General features: G+C 42.4%; 1 protein-coding gene across 3 annotated transcripts; it reads right to left on the bottom strand.

Moving 5' to 3' along the window:
- Window positions 1-1,131: 1,131 nt before the first annotated feature.
- Window positions 1,132-23,969, bottom strand: dennd1a (DENN/MADD domain containing 1A). 3 transcript variants are annotated; one of them, XM_015974078.3, is made up of 23 exons: window positions 23,815-23,969; window positions 22,499-22,563; window positions 20,940-20,983; window positions 20,670-20,719; window positions 20,011-20,130; window positions 17,930-17,999; window positions 17,689-17,769; window positions 17,415-17,468; window positions 14,718-14,828; window positions 14,114-14,214; window positions 12,630-12,675; window positions 12,411-12,512; window positions 12,150-12,275; window positions 10,207-10,308; window positions 9,993-10,080; window positions 9,863-9,903; window positions 8,527-8,598; window positions 8,075-8,131; window positions 6,500-6,652; window positions 6,045-6,109; window positions 4,744-4,881; window positions 4,013-4,259; window positions 1,132-2,808 (listed from the first exon to the last, which is right to left on the bottom strand). In XM_015974078.3, the coding sequence occupies exons 1-23, from the start codon at window positions 23,829-23,831 to the stop codon at window positions 1,825-1,827; spliced, it is 2,934 nt and encodes a 977-aa protein (XP_015829564.3). In that variant the 5' UTR covers window positions 23,832-23,969; the 3' UTR covers window positions 1,132-1,824. The 3 variants fall into 3 exon arrangements, with proteins under 3 accessions (XP_015829564.3, XP_015829573.3, XP_015829577.3); XM_015974087.3 differs by lacking the exon at window positions 4,744-4,881; XM_015974091.3 differs by lacking the exons at window positions 17,930-17,999; window positions 20,011-20,130; window positions 20,670-20,719; ... (1 more) ...; window positions 22,499-22,563; window positions 23,815-23,969 and having other exon boundaries at window positions 17,415-17,503; window positions 17,689-17,768.
- Window positions 23,970-24,573: the final 604 nt, after the last annotated feature.

Consider the following 24,573-nt stretch of genomic DNA (forward strand, 5'->3'; position numbering starts at 1 on the left):
TACTACTTGAAGCAGAACCACTCAAAAGTGAACCTCTTAGTAAGCTGAAAGCCACAACTTGTTGGCTTCTTCACCCTTTTGACTGAAAGGTCACATTTTGGTACCTATTGATGAAAGACCCCGCCAAAAATAATAAAATGAAAGGGTGTTTCGCTCATCCTGCCAAGTTCTACCCTGTTGTGACTCATCAGACTTTCCAACGATATCAGGTTCTTTACCAAGGATCACCGTTACGACGACGAGGGAATCAGCCAAACCGTTTCCTTCCTCTATGCGGACTTTAGAGCTGTCCCATAACTCTGTAGCAGTCTGGATTATCGGGCAGGACTCAAACACAAACCAAAAAGATCCTCTGAAACAACAGACTGCAAATGAAATGCTTCAAAATGTTTCTGTTTAATAAGAGAGTTGTTTAAATATAATTTTTGGAATAATAGTAATTATAGGCTTGCAGGTTTATTTTTAAATGAATGGTTTTAAACAGCAGTTGAAAGTATTTCCACAGGTCAAAGAAAGAAGCAGAAACAGGAAGCATCATGAAGGCCAAGAAAAGCAGCAGCTGTCTACAGGAGACTATAAACCACTAACAGGTGAACCGCCGGCCCCACAGCCTGCAGCCAAGGTCCTCTAACGGGGTGTTAGCTATAGCCAAGGAGCCGATTGTAGTAATAATACAGCCTCGTCACAGAGCTGAAGCCTTATGTTTCAGAGGGATCAGGAAGTGCAGGGAAACATCCTGACTGTGGGAAACCGGTGAGATGAAGTGGTGAGGAGGCAGTTCACATCCACCAGATGTTTACTACACACAGCTGCAGCAACGTCGTGGTGTCACTAGTTTTGTTTACTGGAGCAGGACTTTCTGGGGAAGTTTATGGTCCATCATCTCTGATGTGTTTGAAAAAAAAAGTTTAAAAACAAGCTAAAGTAGAAAAAAATGGAACTAATAACTGAGATCCATAAGATTGATCTGTTAGGCTCTAGTTCCTGTGATTCTGCTATACACTCTCACTGGTTGTTCCAGATCCTTAACAAAGCCTCACTGTTGGATGCTGCCATCACTTTGCCATGGACACAACCGTGAGCCTTGCTAGTGTTACCTACTGTTGCTTATGAGTGAGACTAAGGCATGGTGACTTAACACCACCAGCTGGGACCCCAGAGCCCCTTTTATCCAGTCCTCCTACCACTGGAACTCTGATGGGTATAATCCTGCCTGGTGATGGACTCAGTTTTAAACCTGGAAGCAAACACAGATCCATCTACTCTTGTTCCTTTCCTCAGCACAGAAGAATGGAGATTTAGAACCAATGGAACAGCATCAAATCTCATTGGTCTGTGACTGCTGAAGATTACAGTTTGGGTAAATGTTGGTCTTACCTGATTTATGTCAAAACTACAAGCAAATGTCGAGTAAAATTGTTGCAGTTAAGTTACTTGTCCTGATCTGTTTGCAAGTTCCCATCAGACACAACTTAGTCAAAGAACCTGAACCAAGTTGAGACCCAGTTAGGCCACCCACGGGGACTCTAGGACTAATCTAAGGACATTCACTGAGACAACATTAGTGTGAGTTTTTTAACTATGTCTGAGGTCCTGGAACGCTGAGGGCCCTTCATAACTCAGTCTCAGTCCAGACTTTAGTAGAACTATGATGTTCCTTTGTCTAAAAGTCTAAACTTCAACCTCAGCTGAAAAAAAAACAAAACAAAACAAACTTTTTTTAACTTCTGAATGCTGCATTAGCAGAATCATCAGAGGTGATGCACCATCTAAAGCAGCAGAAAGCCCTGAAGGTGATGAGAAAGGGCTCATCGTTGTACAGGTTCAGTCAAACGTTTCCCACTTCCTCCGAAGTTCCTCCACCTTCTTCTTCTGTGGTGCAGCAGGTGTGGCCAAACTCAGCAGGTCCCCAAAGGGGTCCTGAGCCCCCTGGTTTTCTGCTTGTAGCGGCTTTGGCAGCATGTTCATAGGCGAGCTAAAGACAGAGGTGGAGTCTACAAGGCTGGAGAGGGTGAGGCTGCTGTCAGAGCGAGGAACGGGGGAGACCGAGGAGGGGAAAGTGGACTGGGGCGGTCCCTGGCTGGGTGAGTGCTGTCTGTAGAGACCTGGTAGTGTAGAGAAGGCCTGAGGCTGGGAGGAAGTGTGTATGTAGGAACCTGGAGAAGGTACACAGACAGCACTGAAGGGGTTCCCACACACAGTGGGGGAGTAGTGCTGCAGAGACGGGGTGAAAGGATTCATCGGGATGTGGGGGTGAAGTGTGAAAGGTGGCAAACCCGGAGGGAAGGGCCGGGGGGGTAGTGGTGGTTTGGAACTGATATCTAGTGTTTCAGTCAGTGCAGTAGAGTTGGACTGTGAGGAGTTGTTCAGAGGGTCCAGAAGGCTCAGCAGATCCATGCTGTCCTCAGCAGCCTTGGTGGGTCCTAGCAGATCTCCATCTGAGGTCATGCTCAGAGCTTGCCTGAACTCCTGCCCCCCCGATGAAGTCCTTCCTTCACCAAAGGCTGCTACCTTAGGGCGTGGCTGGGCAGCGGGGGGAGCGAGGACAGAACCCAGCTCAGGAGTCTTCCTACCATGGGGACGAGGAATGGTTATGTTGGCAGGGTTGGAGGGATCCAAAAGGTCAGAGGCTGTCCCGGAGCTTTCACGTGCTGGGGAGGAGGAGTCCAGCTGCACAGGGAGCTGGGTGGATGATAGTCTTTCACAGACAGGAGGCACCCGCTCTGAACTCCACAGCTTGGTGTAGGGGTCAGAAAGCTTCAGGCCTGGAAGCATCCGTGACCTGTCAACACTACTCAAGTCCAACCGCTGTAAGGAAAAGTTTAAAGATCAGTCCAGATGATTAAAAGCAGCTCAGATAGTTATCCTACATGACTCAAAACAGGTCACAAAGCCAGCAGAGGTTTGATTGATCTCTTTTTCAGCTTCAGTCATGTTAGTCTGCAGCAAGTCTGCTGACCTGATACGTCTACAGAAACAAACCTGAAACAAGACAGATGTGTTTTCACACATTTACAGAATGAAGCTTCTGCTCAGTGAACATGCTCACAAGACCTAGATGGAGCTTTAGCTCCTCGCTTCTAACCCTCCAGGGTACTAATGTAGTTGCTAGGCTTGGGCAGTATTATGGTAATACCGTATAATAACGCTGGTGTTTAAAAATAAAAATGGTATCAGAGACAATACCGTCATGAAAAAATGAAAACAACTGCAGAGCACTTAGGAGATAAGGATTAAAATAAAATCAACATTTTATGTGTAAAAAAGTTAATTTTTCCATCAGTTGATGAAGGGTTGAATTTTATTTTCGATGGTTAACGGCTGACTTTTGGCGACGTTCCATAAAGTTTATGAACATGACGTCATCACGTGACTGCGTGGAGGAGAGCGAGACGAGGAGAAAGATGGCAGGCCGTGATTTAACTGACGGTGTCGAAAAAAGAACTTCTGCAGTTTGAAAGTATTTCGGGTTCCAAGCAAATGATAAAAGAGAGCCGGCGTTGTGTCAATCCGCGTTTTCCCGTCTACGAGGGTTCCGCGTGCAATAAGGAGGTGATGACGAGATGCAGGTCCTGTCGGCAGAACAGAGAAACGCCCCGGAGCAGGAATAGCAGCGTATTTGAAGCCCGTTATTCAAGGAGACAACAAATCCCTTTTCTGGAGGAGATATGCTGCTAGTCTCTTCCCCAGATGTCGTGACTGGCCTGAAAGCCAGCGTATCTGTGCCACAAGCTCACAGTTGTCGGTCCATAGCGTGTAACGCTGAAGCTGTTTTTCTGGTGAAAAATCTTGGTAATAAGCTGCATTTTTTAAATGAAATGTGTCATAAGGTAATAAGGTAATTTAATGTTTTATTTTTTCCAGTAATAACAGTGTTTGGTATTCAGATTCTGAACATTGAAGGTAACGTCACAGTTTTTATACGGTAATAACGGTATCAGAATTTGGATACTGCCCAAGCCTAGGAGGTGGACTATCTCCTCCAATCTGAAATCACAAGTGGACCTCTGACCTGGTAGGTGAACTTGGCTTGTAGCTCCTCAGAGTCTTTGGGAGTCCTCAGGTCTTCCAGACTCTTGGCCAATGTAACTGGGTGGCTGTCAGGTTCGTCCTGGCAGACAAAAATGTCCCCCAGAAGGTTGATGTTGGAGAACTTTTCAGTAACTGGACTGGGAGGAGCAGTGTGACTTTCTGCCCCAAAACCAGCATCCTCCCCCTCTATCAGGTCCACCTCCTTGAGCGAGCGGTATGGCTGTGGCCTGCAGGTAGAGGGATGGACTGAAGGTTATTCTGACAGGAGGTCATCTTGGGTCTAAACAAACACCTAAAGCGTAAATAAAAGTCTATTTTTCATGTTTTGAGTCTGACTAACAAACTGAGTTTTTCTCAAGACAAAACTGACTTAGTGAATGGTAAATAAATGGTAAATGGCCTCTGTTTATATAGCACATTCATAGGGTACTACAACCCCCCCAAGGCACTTCAGAACACAATCAGTCATCCACACATTCACACGCTGGTGGGGACGAGCTACGACGTAGCCACCGCTTCCCTGGGGCGCACTGACAGAGGCGAGGCTGCTGAACACTGAAAACGGGTAAAAGTTGGATTTGGACCTAAAGCAGCTCGTTAAATTGATGCTTCTGTGTTTCTGTTGCTTAACTCTTTAATATTGAAAACATCCTGGGCTAAATGTCAAAGAAGCAAAAACATATATATCTGAAAGAAAAGTGAGACTCATACAGAGGAGACCAGTCAAAAGGGACAGAGAAGAGGAAACTGTCAGGAAACCCAGAGATGGAATCAGTGTCGTATTGGAGCTCATCCCCGGATGAATCCTCAGACAGAAAGACGGTATAATGTCGGGTAGGACGGCTAGAGCTGGAGTCAAGAGAGACAAAACCCACACAGTCATTAGTGCATTAAAGAGGGAAGGAAAGATGAGGAACTCAGGTGTTATTACCAATAGTTACTGTATATAATAGTTATTATAGTTACTAGTGTAAATTTGGTGCGAGTCCACTTAAAGCAGGTGTGTATTATTCTACTAGTGTACTACTGAGTTTCACTGATAAAGGTGCTTTTCCAGGAGCACTACTCAGCCCGACACAGCTCTGTACGGCGTGGATGGAGTCAGCCCATCTGAGTGTAGTTCTGTTCCCATGTCAGCTCCGTGACAGAAAGTGGGCACGCCCCTCACAGGTGCGGGGGGAGGGGGGGCCGGCGCACTTTTTACTCATAACAAAATAGCATGAGGTGATCAGTAAACAGTGTAAGGTAACTTGTATGCTCCACAGAAACAACCTCAGCTGAAAAATGGTGGTGTTGCTGGACATTTAGCTCAGTTGGCTTTTTGTCCCCCTGAACCAGGAAATGGCTGCAGGCGGTGAAGCAGAAGACAGAAAACTTCAGAGCAACCAGTGACTCCACCCCCTAGCCAATCAGCGGCCAGAACCACAATGTGGTCCGACTCAGCCTTGCCAGGTACCTTAGTGGAGCAGGGACTAAAAATAGAGAAGTAGCGGGAAAATACCAAACCGTGCCCTTGGGAACAGTGGCTGGGCCGAGCTGCATCGGTTCGAGTTACTCTGAGTAGTGTTCCTGAAAAAACACCTAAAAAGTCTGGAAATGCAGGAACTATCATTTGTGTGAAAAAAGGACGACAACACAGGTCAGAAAATAAAATCAGTGAGCAAACTGATATGAGAACATTCTTGTAACGCAAAGGAGTAGCGTGCTTGTGTTTAATTACATTTCTGTCTGACACAGCAGCAGTCTTACAGATCATTCGCTGAGTTGGACCAATGCATCATAACTATCAGGAACAACACAAGAAAAGGGTAAACTGCACATTTGTTAAAGCACAACTAATGCTTTATGTGTTAAATAAGCTGTGAGTAGAAACATCACTCTACTCCTAACAAGGGATCAGTGATGTCCAGAAAACATAAATCACTGCTGTGGAGTTTTTCATCTTTTGGCAGATATCCAGACACACACCAGCTCCACTTCCGTACAGATGTGTAAGATAAAGGCAGGCTTACTGGTCAGAGATGCTTTCCAGACTCACGTTGCTGCTCGGTCTCTTCAACAACATCGGAGGCCGAGCCTGGACGGATTCAGAAAAGTATTTCAAAATGGAAAACAAGATTAATTTACAGTCTACCACCCTGCTGACAGCTGCACTATCTGGCCTTACCATTTCTATTACATAAAACTAATTTTCATGTTAGTCAGCTGATCAACGCTCCAGAAGTGGTAGCTTGTTTACGAGGCTGCTTCCTGCTAGAAGCTATGACAGAACTAAACGAGGGGGCCTACTGGATCTCTCTAGATAGACTGATGCTTCACAACAGATTCTGATTGGCTTAGGAAAAGCCTGTTTATTAAAAAGTATTTAGTTAAATGATTCAATAGATATCAAACCAACACCTCCTGCCACTCTCATTAACCCTCCCAGCTGCATGTCATCTTTGTGTTTAAAATCCATTTGTCTCACCTGTCCAAAGTGCACGGTGATGGGTCTCTGATCATCCCAGAGGCGCAGGGGCCCCTCCTTCATGGCTGCATGAGTAGAGGAGGAATTTCCCACTGTGTTGTCATCATCAATAACCACTGATCCAGGACTGGACAAGCCGTTCTCAATCTGCTCCTGGAACCACGGAAACACATGGCCATGAGTGAGAGCAGTGATGAAACAGCAAAAGAGACAGAGGGAGAGCACGTATAAAAGAAAAACAGAGAACAATAATAGGCATAGCTGTCAAGGCTCAATATTGCAACATTTGAAAGCAACACTAAGCAAATTTTTTTCCTGTTGTAACCAATTCCTTAAAAAGTGGGGTCAGCGATTGTGCTGGTGGAAACTTTACCAGCGTTCCATGAGACAGCACTCTGCAGCCCTCTGCTGACCAGAAACAGCACTTAACAGCTTTGTGGAGCAGGGGGTGCTCTTTATCTGCTTAACGACTGCTAGCTATTTTCTGTGTCTATAGCTAATAAAAGGCTAGCAGTTAGCTTTTTCAGTTTGCCAATCGTCAATAAAAAACAAGAAAAAGAAGAAAAGTGCTTTTGCTGGCATCATGAGTTTTTACTAGTAACAATCAGAGCTATCTGAAAGGAGAGTTTCACCTAGAAAGAATTCCGTTTATCTTATCCACAATTCCTGACAGGAAGACTGTAATTGTGGATAGGAGGTGCTAAAAACCCAATACACATGAATGGGAAATGTGATGTCATTTGTGCTAGGAAGAATTACATTTCAGATATCTGAAATGTTCATTCTGGATTGTAGGTATGCTATTGTGGAGATCTGGAATGTTAATTTCTACTAGGAACAATATAATTATAGACATCTGGAATACATAGCTAGTCTGCAAAATAAATGTTTAAATGGCTTGCCATACAGTTCAATTTGATTCAATTCAATTCAAAGATACTTTATTAATCCCAGAGGGAAATTAGAGTCTAAACTAGTTTGTGGGAGCTGAATGAGGCTATGAAAACACAGGGTGATGATGGCCTGGCTTTGTTGCTACAGGACTTGTACGTAATTATATTTTTTGTCAAACAGTGTGGATCTTTTAATTCGTAGCTCATTTGGTAGGACTTGGCTTATGTTAGTGTTGGCTCCTACTGCAGGGTTGTTCGACAGTTGTGATTCCACTTTCAACCATAGGACAGAAGAGTTTGAAACTGTTTAGTGTTGCTTTAAATTTAGCATAGATTTGGTTCTATGTTAGCTGAGGAGCTAGACCCTCTGAATAGTAATTGATTCATGACATGAGGCCCCTAAAGACCTCTGTGGACCCACCACCTTCCCTTTTTTTACTGTTATTGAGACATTCTGTGAAAGAGGTGTAGCATTCAACACTGTCATGGCTGATGTGCAACAAAAGAGTCCTGCAAGAGAGACGTACCCCATAATCTTCAAAGATGATACCAATAATCTCTTGAATTATGATGGTTTGAATCCCAAGATGATAAATGATATTACACAGGCATATCTTTAGTATTCACTTAAGTCACGACTAAAAGTCAGCCATGATTGTAACAGTGATGCAGAGTTAACTACCTTCTGCTTCAACCGGCTTTTGACTTCCTTGATGCGCATTTTTGCATGGTCCTTCGCCTGTTGAACAAATCAGATCACAGTCAACTAGAGCTGCACATATCATGCAATATTAATGTGAGCAATATCACTATTGCAACAAACTGCTTGGATCAGAAAAATTCTACCAATATTTTTTATGTTGTGTATGACATGCACTTGCATGTGGAATAATACTCTACTGTTAATGTCCAAGCCTAGGTTTGTCACAATCTACATCATCATCATCATTATCACAATACTCTAGAATTATATCACAATTGCAGGTTTTATCTGATATCGTGGAGCCCTACTGCCATCTCAGTCCTCATTGTAAATCACTGAAGTGGAGCAAAGAATGATTTATCTGATCCAGGAGGGTTTTTAAAAATTAGAATAAAAGGACAGGGTAGTTTTGAAAAAGGGGAAGTGCTTACAAGCTTGTAAACAGTCCTCATGGCTGGGTTAGCTTTAGTCTTTACTGATTGGAAGATAGCTCCACCCCCTTTCTGTAAAACAACGTAATGATTAGAGGTACACACAGAAGCCACGTGACACGCATCAAGCCGATTTAAAAACACTGCATAAGCTTGAACAAAAATCTACTTGAATAGGTTGTTAAAAACACAAATATGTGACCCTCAGATGTTCTAGAACTGTTACACAGAATTAAATCTGCACATGAAAAAACAACCAGGCCAAGGTTCTGACAGAGGAGACCCTACAAACTGAATTTAGTGAAAGTCCAAAGACGTGTTTCCATAACAGAAAAAAATGTTAGATTTCTTAATCCAGCATCCATCACAGAACAACGCCCACTTTTAGACTGGTGCTCAACCCCATCAGAGATTAAAATTAGTAAAGATGTTCTCAAGGCCTCAGACAGTGTACTGGTGTCTATACTGGTTTAGATCTCAGTTGTATATCCAACTGACCACAATATTTGTTACAGAGGCTTGAAAATGAATTGGGATGAAAATACAACAATGACTGGTTTGAGTCATATTTGATAGATACAATTTTATTTGTGTTATTAATGAATCTTCCTCTTGGGAGTTCCTCAGGGTTCTGAGCTTGGTCCAATAATATTTTCTTTATATGTGCTTTCATAGGATAAGACCAATAGTCATTAATGGACACATTTCCATTGGTGATGGTTCTATATATCCATGAAGTCTGATGAATATAGCCAGTTAATCATAAACATGCCTTCCAGAGACCTGGGTGACTTTTAATTTCCTGGTTTTATGATTTAAAACTTATAGTAAAATAGATTGATATGGACTAGACTTGATTGAATTAGACAGTTTTAAACTAATTTGGACATGTTCGTGTTTTGTTTAATCCCCTCAGATTTATACAGATGAATGGAATTACACAAAAATCAAAATTCTACTTTAGGTGTGGTGTGTGTGTGTAGGTGCAATGATGTAGTGCAGGGCTATACAATTTCGGGCCTCGAGGGCCGGTATCCAGCATGTTTTAGTTTTAACTCTGCTTCAACACATCTGATTTCAATCAGCAGGTGATTAACAGGCTTGTGCAGAGCCTGATGAGCTGCTGCACAGGTGATTCAACCACTGAATCTAGTGTGTTGGACCAGAGAAACCACTAAAATGTGCTGGACACTAGCCCTCCAGGCTTGGAATTGAATAGCTCTGATGTAGTGGATATGTGATTTCTGCAACATTGCACAAACATTATTTGACCAAGCACAAGGAAACTTTTCGGTAAAAGATATGTTTAGTATTTGTTGGAGAGTTTCTATCTCACCTTCACTGTGAGCAGCCACTGGTGGTAGGTCTTGTCACTGCCTGTGGGGGGAAGGTATTACATAAAAAGTTATTAGATTTTGTGCATCTGCTGGTAAAAACAGAAACAGAAAGCTTTACTGCTGACTCACCTGCATATTCACCCATGCTGATTTCCTCCTCAAAGATGTCACTGAAGCCCTGGCCCGAGTTCAGCAGGTCCAAGCGGTTATCAATGAACTGCAGTCAGAAGCACAAACTGTGAGAATGTGAGAGGAAATGAAGCTGTTTGTATGAATCTGTAGAGTGTGGTACAGACGCAGTTTGGGTGTGTGTGTGTGTGTGTGTGTGTGTGTGTGTGTGTACCTGTTTGAAGAGCTGCAACTGAATGGCATTCTGGAGAAACTGTCTCATGGCACTAGAGCGATGGTTGATGAAGGTCTCCTCGTTAAACGTTATTGGTTCCCCCTAACAGGAAACGACACATCACTGTTACAACTCTGGAAATCCCAAATGTTACAGTTAAGAGACACAAACACTCGGTAATTATTAAAGTGTGATGAACTTCCTAATCATCAGCAGGTTGCAGAGCCAACATTCATCTAAAATACAAACAGGCAAAAAAAGACAGATTTTGAAGCAAATGGGAATTCAAAATCAAAACGCCTGCTGTTTTCAACTCAAAAGTGCTTTTCAATAGGGATGCACCGATATGGAAATGTGGGCCGGTATTAATATCTCTGTTGCTGATAACTGATATTACATTAATATAAGAAGGATTGTAAGAAAATATCAGTACACTGAAATATTGTGATTTTTGTGCAACGATACTGGATCGAAGCAGTGTATCGATTTTTTATTGAGAGTTTACACACTAACATTTACTATATTGATTTTGTGAGGTGCAATTCAAACCACAACTGCTAGGTGCCAGCAGTTTTCACCGCCTTCATTCTGAATGAACAACACAATAACACGTCACTCTGATATGACCACTTTTTCAGCAACGACTAATCTAGCGCGTTACTATTTCCACACTTGTATTATATTTAAAGTCCAAGCCACTTGACGTTACTATTTTTGTGATTGTGTTAAGAAGAAAGATGGCATTGCAGGATGTTTATATTAAAAGGAGCACTTATACTAAATCCAGGAAAAGCAGTGAATTTTAACCTAAACATCCCAACGGCACAGAAGTCCCATTCCTTGGAATGGAACCCTCGCTCATGATGCTAAATTAACACAAACAAAAACAGCACAATCAGACCACTGAACCAAAGACAAACAACATCTAACACAACCAAGGCGATAAACCCACAATGCACCTCACCCATTGCTTGTTCTGCAGTGAGCAGGGTCACCATTTCTTTTTTCCTGCATGTTGGGAGTGACGAGTGGGCGACAGGTCTTTTATTTTTTATAATAAGTATTTATGTTAAGCAAAGTCAAGAAAGACTGTCTATTTTACTTTCATACAAGCGTATTTCTGTCACAAAATAAGGTTTAAGTTCAACTTAAAACGTCAGAAGATACATGTTGACATTACTGTTAAAATACACTATCGAGTATCGGCAAAACCGGTTGTTTTTGTGTTGAGGCAGCGGGGAGTGTTACTGGCAGCTGCTGAAAGTAACTAATAAAGTAACTTGTAATCTAACTAAGTTACCCTTAAAATTAAATAATCAGTAAAGTAACCATGTTACTTTTGAAGAAGTAATAAGTTGTCAGTAATCAGATTACTATTTCAAGGTAACTGTGGCAACACTGCACTTAACACTTGGAGACATCTGGTCTGAGTTTTTCAAGTTCAGTAAAAACAATGAAAACAAAAATCACAAATATCATCTTGCCTTTACTATCACAAGATCTTGTATCGTCTCTCCTATATTATATATCATATTGCCAGTTCCTTTCCAATAAGCACTAAATATTAGAGTTAAATATATTATTATTCTATACTCACACCACATACATTTATGCTTCTGAGATGATTACTACCACTGTCACATGACCAAACAATTACACACTACCAGCCCCTCCCCTTCTGAAACCGATAACCAAATGCCAACTGGAGAAAACAAATACAGTTATTGCATTAAAAAATGACTAACACTGGCCGATACCAGTATTGATGCTTATATATGGTGCATCCCTACTTTTAATTGCTGAAACGTAGAGAGTGAGGCTTTTTAATCTGAACATCTGTTCTTAAATAAGAATCAAGACCATCCTGGAAGAGAAAGGCGGACATTTTTCTTCTCTTCTCCTCTCTGCAGCCAGCATCATTGCGGACTGAATAATCCACTGACCGCTTCGATCTGCAGGGCGTTCCTGTAGCTGCCGAACAGCGCCGCCTGACTCCTCACAAAGGCTCGAGCCACGCCGCTGCCCGTTGTTGCTGAAACCTTCTTCAAACGACTTTTCAAGGATGAAACCTGCAGGAGAACAAGTCACAGAAACAGAACTCAGTTTTTCCAAGAACAGTGGCCTTAATTTTAATCTGAAGGTTTTGAATCCTTCGTGGGATTTTTTCCTAAAAACTGGTTAGTAGCTTTCCAGCAGCTTCTCACCACATCATTAGGCAGACTTTGCAGGTCATCATAAGGGGTTTCTAGTGTGTTTGTATCTACGTTTAAGACCACCACATCATCTAGGGCCATCCCTCGAACTTTCTACAAACATGGAGAGAACAGGGTTACCTAGCAACATGCCATAGGGTTGCATGTGTGAACATCCATACCATGAATGATCTTGTAAATGTGTGCCGCAAAGATTTAGACTTGATCTACCTCCATCAGGCTGGAATGAACTCCAATAAGGTAGGGCATGGGGGCGCTGAGGAGAAAAAAACAGATTTACCATCTCTTCTGAGAAAGTACCGTATTTTCCGGACTATAAGCCACTACTTTTTCCCACGCTTTGAACCATGCGGCTTATAATGAGGTGCGGCTTTAGTCAACCAGAAAGGATGGATGCTGGAAAGTCTAATGAAGGAATGGTTAAAGAAGTGCTACGGAAAGCGCCAGGAGGATTTTTTTCACAGTAAAACGGTGCTGCTTGTTTTCCCAGCTTCACCCCGGGATGATGACAGCAACACGGACAGCGACACTGACATCGCCACAGACAAGGTATGTGACGAAGCTCTTCTGAGGCTGTTCAACTCCGACACTGAAGAAGAGGACTTCAGTGGTTTCAGTGCGCAGGAGGACGATGAATAAACTAATCAATAACTTTTCTGTTTTGTTTGATACTGATCAGTTCAGTCACGTTCAGTTAAACTACGTTTTCAATTCAGTAGATATCTGCGGCTTTTAGCCCAGTGCGGCTTATATTGAGGTGCGCTCTATAGTCCGGAAATTACGGTAGTTGGTAAAATGTACTTCAGCTTTGCTCAAAGTGTAAAGTCAGAGACCTTACTGCTTTTTGAAACAAGTAAAGAAATGCCTTAAAGTAGCGATACAATCATCACGTTGGTTCCATCTTTGAATATTTGTCATTTTATTAAACAATAAAAGAAAATCTCAGTTTAATAGGCTTTTAGGACTTTAAGGCCCACAGATACATTAAAACTAAAGATGTTTGATATCATCGGTCTACCGTTAATATCGGCCGATATCTGCCTAAAATTTTATATGGGAAAATATCGATATTGGTTTTCAGTCTTTTATTGACAACTTCTACATAACATACACATATTATACTTAAAACTCTTCAGCCACAAGTTTTGGAGATATTTTAAATCCTTCGACACAACCTGTGAAGTAGAAATTTGCCCTGTGTTGTGAACGTACGCAGTCCTAACAGCACGTAGCTATGTGTAGCTAGACAGCTAACAAACGCCTAAAACATAAACAAGAATCTTACCCCAAGGCTCGCTTTTCTTACATGAAGATCTTTATAAATGTTTTACCACCTTAACTGACATTTAGGAGATTGGAGACGTGATGTAAGTAACGTAAAATATTTCGTTTTCTTTTTTTTAATGAGAGAGGGACACAGCAAATATGGGTATCGGTATTGGAAAGTAAGTCAGACAATATCGGTATATCAGAAAAAGCCAATATCGAGCATTCCTAACTAAAACACCCCCAACTGAACTGTTAGAAGATAATAAAACAAATACCAATTCTGTTTGGGTGTTAGAAACTTCAAGGTTCTGATTAGAAAACGTCACAGTCCAGACCTCTGGGCCAAAGCCAAAGGATCTCGCTGTGTTGTTGTGACTCTACTGGACGGACCTGTATGCGGTGCGTTGCTCAGCTTGAACACCTACCAGCAGTAATCCAGAAGATGCTGAGGAAGGACAGGAATGTAAACATGTTGCCAGTGCATTGGATACAATATGGCGGCAGACCCATGGACACAAGCTGTTAACTGAAGAGAAAAATCAGATAATTTGAATATGCATTTAAAATAAACTGTGATAATGTAATCTAATTACATTCCTTTATACTCAGTGATCACTGGATTATGAACTGATGGGGACTGAAAAAAGCAGTGATGGATCTAAAACCAGTAAAAGCAGAAATCTACTGGGCATGGCTGTTGAGTGGTAAGGCTAATGCATATCTATCACACATGTAGAATAAAACCCAAATAACTGAAAGGCTTCAGAAATAAATAGCGATGTGTGGAGAGTCATCTGACGCTGTTTTTAAACTGCCTAAATTACACTCCACTGCTGCCCTCAGGTGGATGCACTACTAAGCCAGCTCCTTCCAAATCAAACCATTTACACACTCTACTCTCAGAGCTACGTATGTCAGAAGGTACGCCGAGTAAAGTAAGGGACAATTCATAACGAGCTAACCTGCATTCGTGCATCTACTTGTCACAAGACTGCAAAAGGAGAGCAAATAGAAGTGGAGTGTACTTACAGTGCTTAGTTTGCTACAGCAGATGAGGATTCGACGTTCATAAAGCATACTGGCATATATATGAAGCAAGTTATTGACATCTACGGCTACAATGTACTCTGTCAGGTTTCTCTACAAAAACAAAAAACAGAGTTATAAGATTAACTCAGAAAAGTGCAGATTACACAAAGTACCTGATGTTTCTGATATTTCTGTACGAAAAAGCAAAGATGAGAGAAAACATGACTGTAGACCTAAATGCTGCAAATAGACCATGTTTACAACCCAGTCTGTCATGGAAGGTTTTACTTTAAATGGTGATGTCTTAACCACTCAACCTATGTTCTAGTCTTTATGAGAAACATGAGTTCTGGTACTGTGGTGCTCAGAGTGAGTCAGAATCCATCAGATCTGTAGGTATCAATAAACAAGATCACTCAAATCAAAAATACTTTATCAATCCCAAAGTGAAATTAGATGCTGTAGTAAATAGGTTTCCTGAATTATTATTTTATATTATATCACATTTCCTCTCTATTATATTATGAGGAACATAAGGAGCTATGGAGGAACCTTCCCTTTCATCCAAAGGAGCACTAGTGATGTTTTGATGTCTGTGCATGTTTACGGATCACATCCTTTATCATAATTTTATCATTTCATGATGACAAAGAGGTTTTGTAGCGGTAATAATTAAACTAAAGGTTCACAAGCCTCATTCTTCTGGTGAGTCAACATCCCAGAGAGAATCTGCTTGGAGTCCGAATGTCTGATGTCATGGTAGCACTGTGTTTTAGCGGTATTAAGTTACTGACGCAGAGATAACAGAGAAATATGATTATCACCATTCCTACTCAAAGAGACCAAGATGTCAGCTGTCTGGATCAATTTAAATTACTGTGTGATTGTTCAAACAAATCTACATGATGTTAATATTTGAGTTTGTCGTTTCTGCTGTAAAAAAAAAACGACCCCTCAGGGAGTTAAAGAACAAGTCGCCCCCAAAATCAACTTTTTTTGCCGATAAACTGTAAAAAGTGTCTATTAGTGCTGTAGTCATGCGTAACCATTAGTTTGTCATTTTAGTGCACCGTATTTAAAATAAAAATATTCAGCCTAAACCATCAGTGTGAGGCCCTCTTCAGGTTAAAAGTCTGCATTTCATTCGAAATCGAAGCAGCTATTACTTTCAGCTGAGCAGTGATATATGTTAGCCGGTATTTGTGACGTCTGCTGCACAAACGCTGTGGGGCATAAAAGCAGCCGACTCTCGGCCACGCCTCCAGCTGGTACGGCATAGCTGGCCTCGGGGAACTCAAGAGCCCATACAAAACAATATGGCTCCTCCAAAAAACCTTCCTGCCTTTCCTCTGGTGAAGGGGCTGGCGAGAAATCCTCCAGACTAGGAAGCATGTTGCTGTTTGTACACCTGAGGTGGGGTGTGTGTGTTAGCGGCTAAATTCTCCAACAGAGAATCTCAGAGCGTGGGATAGGGGTGCAGTCAGTCACTGCCGGCGTAGTAGGTGGAGTACGACTCTGGTAGGGGTGTGACTTGCTCTTTAAATAAAGCTATGCTGGGGTTGATGTTAAGAGTGATTTGATCTAGATGGCATAAAGACACACTAAATATGCTAAAATCGTTTGTAGAATAGGTTCTTTTGTCAGAAATATTCCAATCCTGGACTTAACACACAAACAATCCCTGGGGCCTCATTCATCAAACGTTCATAGAAATACTCCTATTTTCCGTACAAACAAATTTAGAATATTTATACAAACAGTCCAACTCCGGATTCTTGAAACATGTGATGGCCCCTCGTACGCACGTTCCTCCACAAAAGTCTGTTGATAAATCCCTCCTGTGCGTATCCAGGTGCTCGTGTCTGTTCTCAGTCACTTACATACAGAAATGCCCTCAATTAACCATATTTGGCCGTGCTACGTCCTCAGTTTGTGCAGGGAATCCCTGCCTTCCTCCCGAAAGAAAAAATGTATTAGCAAGATCAAGACACTGGCTGAAGTGCAAGAGAACCAAACAAGTTGAGGAGGTTCTAAATGCGGTCCCGGACCGAGGAGAGGTCCCTGCCAGGAATAAAGATGTTTCCACGTAAAATTGAACATGATAAATCGTAGAGTAACGGGCTGTCATTTACATTTATTTAAGGAGTTGTTCTGTTTGGAGTTAGTTTTATCTGAAAACGTCTGAGAGCGCTGCCACTTCTGAGCTGTCAGTCATCAGGTTACCTTGGCAACGAGTGTGTGGTCAAGGAGCAGAGGAGGTTCTGGGGGTTCTTGTAGTTGTAAAATGGAATATGGGGCAGAATGGGATTTGTGCAGTTTGTCTGTCGCTCCACAAAGGATCCCAAATCACAGCATAGCTCTGCAGAGATCTCCTTCAGGAACCAGCTGAGTGCGCTCACAGAGGACGCATTCCCTCCAAAGTGCTCGCTCTACCAAATCCTCCAATAACACAAGATCAGCCATGCTACAATGTCAGAGTCCCGTCGGTCACAGGTGTAATTAATAGATTTTAGCACCAATTATGTGACACAGCTCCATTTCCACTGACATCGTTATTTACTGGGTAAACTAATGTGTGGACCTTCGGTGCTGCAGTTCCCTCCCTCCACCACTAGATGCTGTTTATACTGCATGGTCTGAGGTTTTCTTTCCCACGCACAAATACAAAATGAACTTGAACTGAACAAAAGCACTCACGTTCTCTGGGATGCTGGGGAGTTCCATCATATCAGGCACAGTGAAGAAAGAATGCTGGGGGAGGGGGAAACATAGGAGTCAAGGAAAGTCTGCATAAATCAGAGAGACAGAGAATAAAAACACACTCGACTTATTTACTCAGCTGGTGATTATTTCAGAACAGATAATACTGATGAGTGACTCTGTGGTGGGAGGAGATCAGAACTGCAACCAGCAGTGAGAAGGAGAGCGTATTTTCAGGTAGAAGAAAGTCCAGCTGCTTGGGATCACTCACCACTCCGAGGTGAACAGGGACTCCAGGCTCAGGTATGGGGAGTGTGTGTAGTGATACCAGGAGCTCCTGCCACTCGCTCTCCTGGAATAGGACAGCAATCCAAATCAATGCAGTGGTCTTAAAGAAACATGTTCTCAAGCAAACAGACTAACGTACGCAAGCAGCATCCTGCACAAGAACTACAGTGCAACGATAATAATCAAACAAGGCACATTTGACGCTACCAGCTGTCATTACTAACCTGGCCTTTGACGGCATAATCTGCAAGGATGTTAAGCAGCTTGTAAAAGACTTCAAACCAGGGCAGGTAGCTGGAGGAAGAAAACACGTGGTTTTATTTTACAATAAAAGGTTTACTCTTCAGTGCCCAGGGGTCAAAGGTTACACTCGGTCCGGATTATTTTAGAAGAGCTCAACTCTCCTCACTTCTTTAAAAGGGGCACTTTAAAAAATTAGAATAGTTCAATAGTCGATGTTCAGTCGTAGCACTAAATCCCTCTCAGATATAGATATTTCAGCAGCTTTACTCTCGACAGCTTTATTCTTCCACAATGAGTTGTTTCAGGACTCTTGTCACTTTAAGAAAACAAGCAAAACCTGGCCAAAAATGTATCGATACAGAAATTGATGTCTATTACAGACATTTTGCCCATGTATTAGGTATAAAAACATTAAAATATGAGCGTAGGTTGCTGATGTTTATGTTCCTTTAAGATGCTGCGCTACAAACTGGATGGGGAGAAGTCCCGAGACTTTGTGTAGTCATGTGACTCCTCCCCATCTGATCTGTAACAAGAAGGGAGAGGCAGTAAGGACATGGAGGACGATTTAAATGTTGAAGCAGTGGGAGAGGGAAGCAGGCAGGGTCCGAAATTAAATTTTTTACTCACCGGCCAAGTTGGCCGGTAGATGATGAAAATCTACCGGCCAAGCATATTTTTTACCGGCCAAAATTATAAATGATTTAGATCTACCTAAAGCATGCAATTCTATATTATGTTGATTCCAAACAGAGTGACAAAATAATTAAAACATCAATTAATAAGGAAAACAACTCTTTTGTCATTTTTACTGTTTATTTATTTATTTATTTTTAGAGATGTTTTTATGAACTCTTTCATTGAAATCTAGTCAGACACCTTGTTTTCTCTGTCCATGAAGTCTGGCCTCCTGCTTCTGACACCGTCTTTGTGCCAAAGCATTACAGCCTCATTTGGGTCCTAGTCCTTGATCTCTGGAGAACACAGCTGCACCATGAGAATATCTGAAAGTGTGTCAGGGCTAGGGTTGTCACGGTAACAGGTGTAGCAGTGAACCCCGGTAAAAAAGTTGACAATAAATAATAACAGTCTTGTTTAAAAAATATATATATATTATCTCGGTGGATTACCGTGGCTGCGGTGTAGGCGCAGTGACCCTTACCAGCCACCGTATCATCTGCTAGAAGTTGCCGGCGGCACATGCGCACTTTGTTTACGACCAAAACTTTCTTTAAGCTAAAGCTGAAATAATGGCCAAAGGAGGAGACGGCAGCACTTGGGACATTTATTATCCCTCAAAGAAGACAAAGTCGGAAGTATGGGCATTTTTTGGATATTTGAAGAATGCCGAGGGACAGTTGTCTGTGAAAGGCAGCAACGCTACGTGGCCATCATAATGTAGCCATTGTCTCACGACTCCGCCATCTCCAGTTCGCCACTTTTCACAAAATCTTCTGGTTGCCACTGGTCCTGGTGGTTTTTCTTCCAGTTCGACGAGTTTTCCTTTGGAAGGCTGGCTGACTCCAGTTAAAAACCGCCACATTTCACCGCTAGTTTTAACACGAAGCTAACTTGATAAACTGATTGAATGGGATAGGTGGAAATGACGTTGGATGCGGCGTTCACGTTTCGCGTACTAAGTTGCATGCAGGCGGGAGGAGTATCAGAAATCCATGGAAGATGACTGATAAACATAACTAATTTGGTGCAAACATTTACTCGCCAGGTGGCAGGTAGAGCTCGAAAATTTACTCGCCAAATGGAGCAATTTACTCGCATTTGGCGAGTGGCGAGTGTTAATTTCGGACCCTGGAAGCAGGTAGTGGCCGGCAGAAGTCAACGGCAACAACCAAATCCAAAATGTTGCCAAATGGTCGTTGAAGGATTTCTGTGAGAACAGGCTTCTCCTCGACCAAATCTATCACCACCACTGCTCCCTCTGCCTGCCTCCGTACAGGTCATTTATCATCATCAAGGTGACCTGTTCAATTTATCCCACTGATCTGGCGCCATGCTGGCCAGCCCTAAGCATCAGTGACTGAACACTCACATAAAGACTCACCTGAGAATACAGTAGCAGGTGTGTGCCCCAGAGGAGAGGCGGCAGAAGCCAAATCTTTGTTTACTCTCGATGTCCGTCAACACAAAGGTGAAGTTCTGACCCACCTGGCTGACTGTCAGGCTGCAGTGGGAGAAAGGTAAAGAAGGCCAGGTGGGAACAGAAAGACCTTTATACCAGACATGAGTCAAAAACAGCACAGATGTACCTGAAAACACCAGAAATCTTCAGCTTTTTGTGTTTTTATTTCTAACAAGACACCCGACCTGCTGTTTGAACTCAAGGGAATTTGTTAAATTCTTTGACGATTTTGAATCGACTGGAAGATTTTCTCACTTGTGAGATTCTCCATTCATTTTTGCTTCTCCATGATTCAACCTCATAAAGATGCTATTTATACCAAATCACGATTAAGGTCAAAGGGAATCATCAATCGGCGTCAGATTTGACCTCAAGGTGTCACAGAAAATGTCAACACAACAGTCTGGGAAAAGCGACCAACCTGACTTTCAGAACAACTCAGCTTCGGATTTCATAACAAAAATATGAAAACTGACTTTCAGAGGGATTACACACAAAGAGAGTTTGACGTTTAGAATAAGATCTGTAAAACGTCATGCTTCTGTTAAAAAAATAAACTGTCCGTGTGTGTGTGTGTGTACCTGTCCATGCTGAAGGGGAAGCAGAACTTTGGCACAGTAAGAAGTGTTTCCTGTGAGACAGACGAGAGTTAAGAGTCATTCTGCTGCTGTTGAACACAATCAGAGTAAAAGGGAGAGCAGAAATAAATCACAGCTTATATTAACACATTTACAACAGCGACCAAAGCAAATGGGTGTACAGCAGAGTCACTCGCCGCAGTGGCCCTTAAATGTGTGAATGATTTAGGAGAATGGGGCTGGAAGGATCGATGTGACCGTGCTGCTTCAGACCTGGTCGGTGTAGTCTTCAGGGTATTGCTTCTGGACCTCCACCTCTGTAAGAGGAGAACAAACTTCAGTCAACTGATGGGTCAGGTCAAAGGTCAAACTTCACCAAGCACTGTAGGGTTTCTGAATTTAATTAAAAATAATAAAACATTTGAATGGTGGTAAATTATTATGTTTGTTTCCAACAGTGGAACAGTGTTAAAACAGAGATGGAGACTCATGAATCGACAGGAAGTGATGACAGGTTATGACAAGCTCAAGACACCAATAGGAAGGACTTTAGAAACATGAGCTCGGCCCAGTACACAGGAAAGTAGTTGCACAATAAAAGAAGCCCAAAACAATGAGATATGCTAGTTTTTCCTTTTCAAACCCCTCACTTATCGCCTTTAGATGGAGCTGCTCACTAACAGGTGTCTCCCTCCTGGAGGGCCACTGGCCTACATGCTTCAGCTGCTCCAACTCTGATTTTACCAGAACACCTGTCTGATGTCTGAACAAGTAAAGTCCAAATGTTTATTCTTCAGCTGGTCAAGGCTCTGACTTTCACATCAAAGATGTTTAACTAGAACTTCAGCTTTAATCATCAGTCAGAACAAACCTGCACCGATTCTTCTCAACTAGGATTAGACCAATAACTGGGACAATATTTACCGTTTTTTTTTATATATAACAGCATCGGTCGATATTTGTCCTTATTAAAGCCAATTTAAAGTCAAGCACATCTCTGGGCAATCTGGTGCTGCTGCATAATTTAATTTAAACATCTGCATAATAAATACTCTCAATTAATAGTGCACAAAGTTAAGATTTAACAGCCAGTTAAATTCAGAGTTCAAAAACTGAATCAGCTTCAGAAATTTTGTGCATCAACTGATGTTATTAGTGACATTTTAGAATGAAAATAAGGCGGAAAATGTCTGGATATCAGCCATGAAAATGGGCCATACATATCAGCAGACCACTACATATCTGCATCGGTATCGTCAAAAGAAAAACCAATATCGGTCAACCTCTATCCTCAGCTATCCTCCAACTTTCCACACATTTCAATACCTGTAAAATCCCAATTTCAATCAAATGTATGCTGTTTTAGAAGCTGATGCAGGTAAGGGAGCTGTAGTCCATTATGCTCATGGACGTAATTTGGGGGGGGGGGGGGGGGGGAACAGGGGGGACATGTCCCCCCCACTTTTTCCAAAGTCATGTTTTGACCCCTGCACTTTTTACCATCCAAAAACAATATTACGCTATATTAATTTGACACTGGTTGAGCTCTAGGACCAAGTGGAAAACAATCGTTTTTGTTGAAGCCTGTTTCCCATTAGAGCATACCGTGAAGATACCCCCCGTGTCCCCCCCACTTCTAAAGTGAAAATTACGTCCATGGTTATGCTTGTGTTTGTATTAAATACGTTCAACGCTGAATTATACACGACAAGAGAGAAACATGAAACCATCTAAAACAGAAGCTCCCTGCTGACAACAACACATGTTACAGTGACGCTAACTATTCCGAATTAGAGTTTATTATGATGTTATGTCCAAACATCCTGACTTACCGGAGCTGTGCTTGCCTGGCTGGACCACCTCCACGTACAACTCGAACGTGGCCTCAGGACTCTCCCTGGAACAGAAGATAAGAAATGATCTCTCATGAATATTTGTGTTTTTAAGGAGTTTTAAAGACAAATCCCACTTTATTTATGACCCTGAGTCAGAGATTCTAAAGTTCCTTACACTACAGTGTATCATTCGTCCATTCATGACGAGCTACAATTTAGCCACAGCTGCCTTGCGTTGTACTGACAGAGGTGAGGCTTCCAAGCACAGGAGCCACTATAGATATCAGAGAGGCGGTTTATCATTCTGTATTAGTAATGTTTGGATGGAGGTAGGAACCAAAAATGATCACACCCTTTTGATCGAGTGTAACCAGACTTTTCCAAAGCAGGACCTTCACACTGCTCTCAGGAGACAACATGCTGAAAAACACAGATTTTTACAAAGAACCACAGCAGATGGGACCTATAACCACACTAGAACCAGTCTGCTTAAACAGTGCAACACCGTTAGATATACATCACATCAGAACAGCAGCATTCTCTCTCCATCCCATTAAATCTAACCATTTCTTCCTGTTTAATAAACAATAACAACATGGTGAATCTGCTGGGTGTTTTCTAGATTGGAGACCAGATCAGAACCACGTAGAACCTGGTGAAGACCAGGTCCAGACGAGTTTATATTCATGGTTTATCCGCATACCAATTCGTATTATTAGTTTCAGCAGTTTTTCTCATTTGCCTCTAACAAGCCTGCCTTGTTTGCAGCTGAATCTTTAAACGGTGTGACCTGAATTAGACGAAGGAATTCAAGATGAATTTTTCACTTTTCTTCCTCCGAACCAAGAGCACAGAATAACGCTTCTGAAACCAAGACCAGGACCTGTTCTCACAGCATGAAAATGACTCAAACCAGCCTCCTGTCTAACTTCGCCGTCAGAAAGACACTTTCACTAGAGATCTGCGAGACAAGCAGCTAAAGTAAGACAGGTGTAGAAGGAAGACTCTGCTGTGACATAAACTCACGCCTTCATCCTGAAACCCATCTACCATAAAATGGTCAGTGTTGTTGTTATGATCCCAAACGGAGGTGCTACTGCTCTGCTCCTCCTGTGAGGAGTCACCTGAACGCCACACTGCCACCCTGAGCAGACGGGTGGGCAGAAGGGTGCTTCTCCGGTCCGCGACTCCAGGAGCCTCGGTGGTGTGTCACCCATCCAGTCTCGCAACAAGTCCGGGCCTTGTTAGACTCTAGTGGATCAAAGCTAACAGCAGCAGGCAGCCCGCCAAAAGCAGCGGACCAACAGGCTTACTTGATTCGGGAGCCCATCGTTAAATCTGTCGCCCCGGCGGCGCTGGCAGCAGGTCTCGGTGCGCTGACGCGTCTTCCGGAGCTGTTTGGTGATGATGGCCTGCCTGACAGGTCACACACAGCTACACAACGCCATGGTCAATTCACACGCGTATGTCACGCTCTGAGGCGCGAAAGACGCTGGGAGTTGTAGTTTAAAAACAACCGTTCCAGCAGTGGCCCAACGCAATCTAAGAACGTAAAACTACTACATTTCCCACAATGCAAAGCGCGAAATGTAATCGCATCTAACCGGGGTAACGGTTCACTCAAGTTTAATATGAACGCGTTCATTTTTCACCACCTGAAGGTAGGGTAAGGTACGGGGAGACTGTTTAGTTATTGTAATTAAACAGGAAGTTTATTTATATTATTATTATTATCATTATTAATAATGATAATAATAATATGACCCCCCCCCCCACACACACACACACACACACTCATTTATAAACGGACTCAGGCTTCAGACTTTCCTTTTTAATTAGGGAACAGCTCCATCTGACCCTGTGAATAGACATGTAATTCTATATATTTGCTACATGATGTCAGACTCAATATATGTGTGAGTTATACTGCTGGGGAACACACTGGATTATCCTGGCTCACCCCTTTAGTTATGTATAGACTGTTGGAGGACAGACTGACCACATTCACCCTATCTGAAGGCTTTACACCATGTTTGTACTATTTCTGCCAGTAACCTTTTTTGCAGAAATGA

The sequence above is a fragment of the Nothobranchius furzeri genome, chromosome 6 (genome assembly GCF_043380555.1).
Source record: "Nothobranchius furzeri strain GRZ-AD chromosome 6, NfurGRZ-RIMD1, whole genome shotgun sequence".
Lineage (NCBI taxonomy): Eukaryota > Metazoa > Chordata > Actinopteri > Cyprinodontiformes > Nothobranchiidae > Nothobranchius > Nothobranchius furzeri.

Excerpts from the sequence above, each read along its gene's own strand:
- dennd1a (XM_015974078.3), bottom strand. Across the intron at positions 20,984-22,498 it reads GCCAGGCAAGCACAGCTCCG|AGGTGGAGGTCCAGAAGCAA; the intron begins GTAAGTCAGGAT and ends CTCCTCTTACAG. Across the intron at positions 10,081-10,206 it reads AGTTGCAGCTCTTCAAACAG|TTCATTGATAACCGCTTGGA; the intron begins GTACACACACAC and ends TTCTGACTGCAG.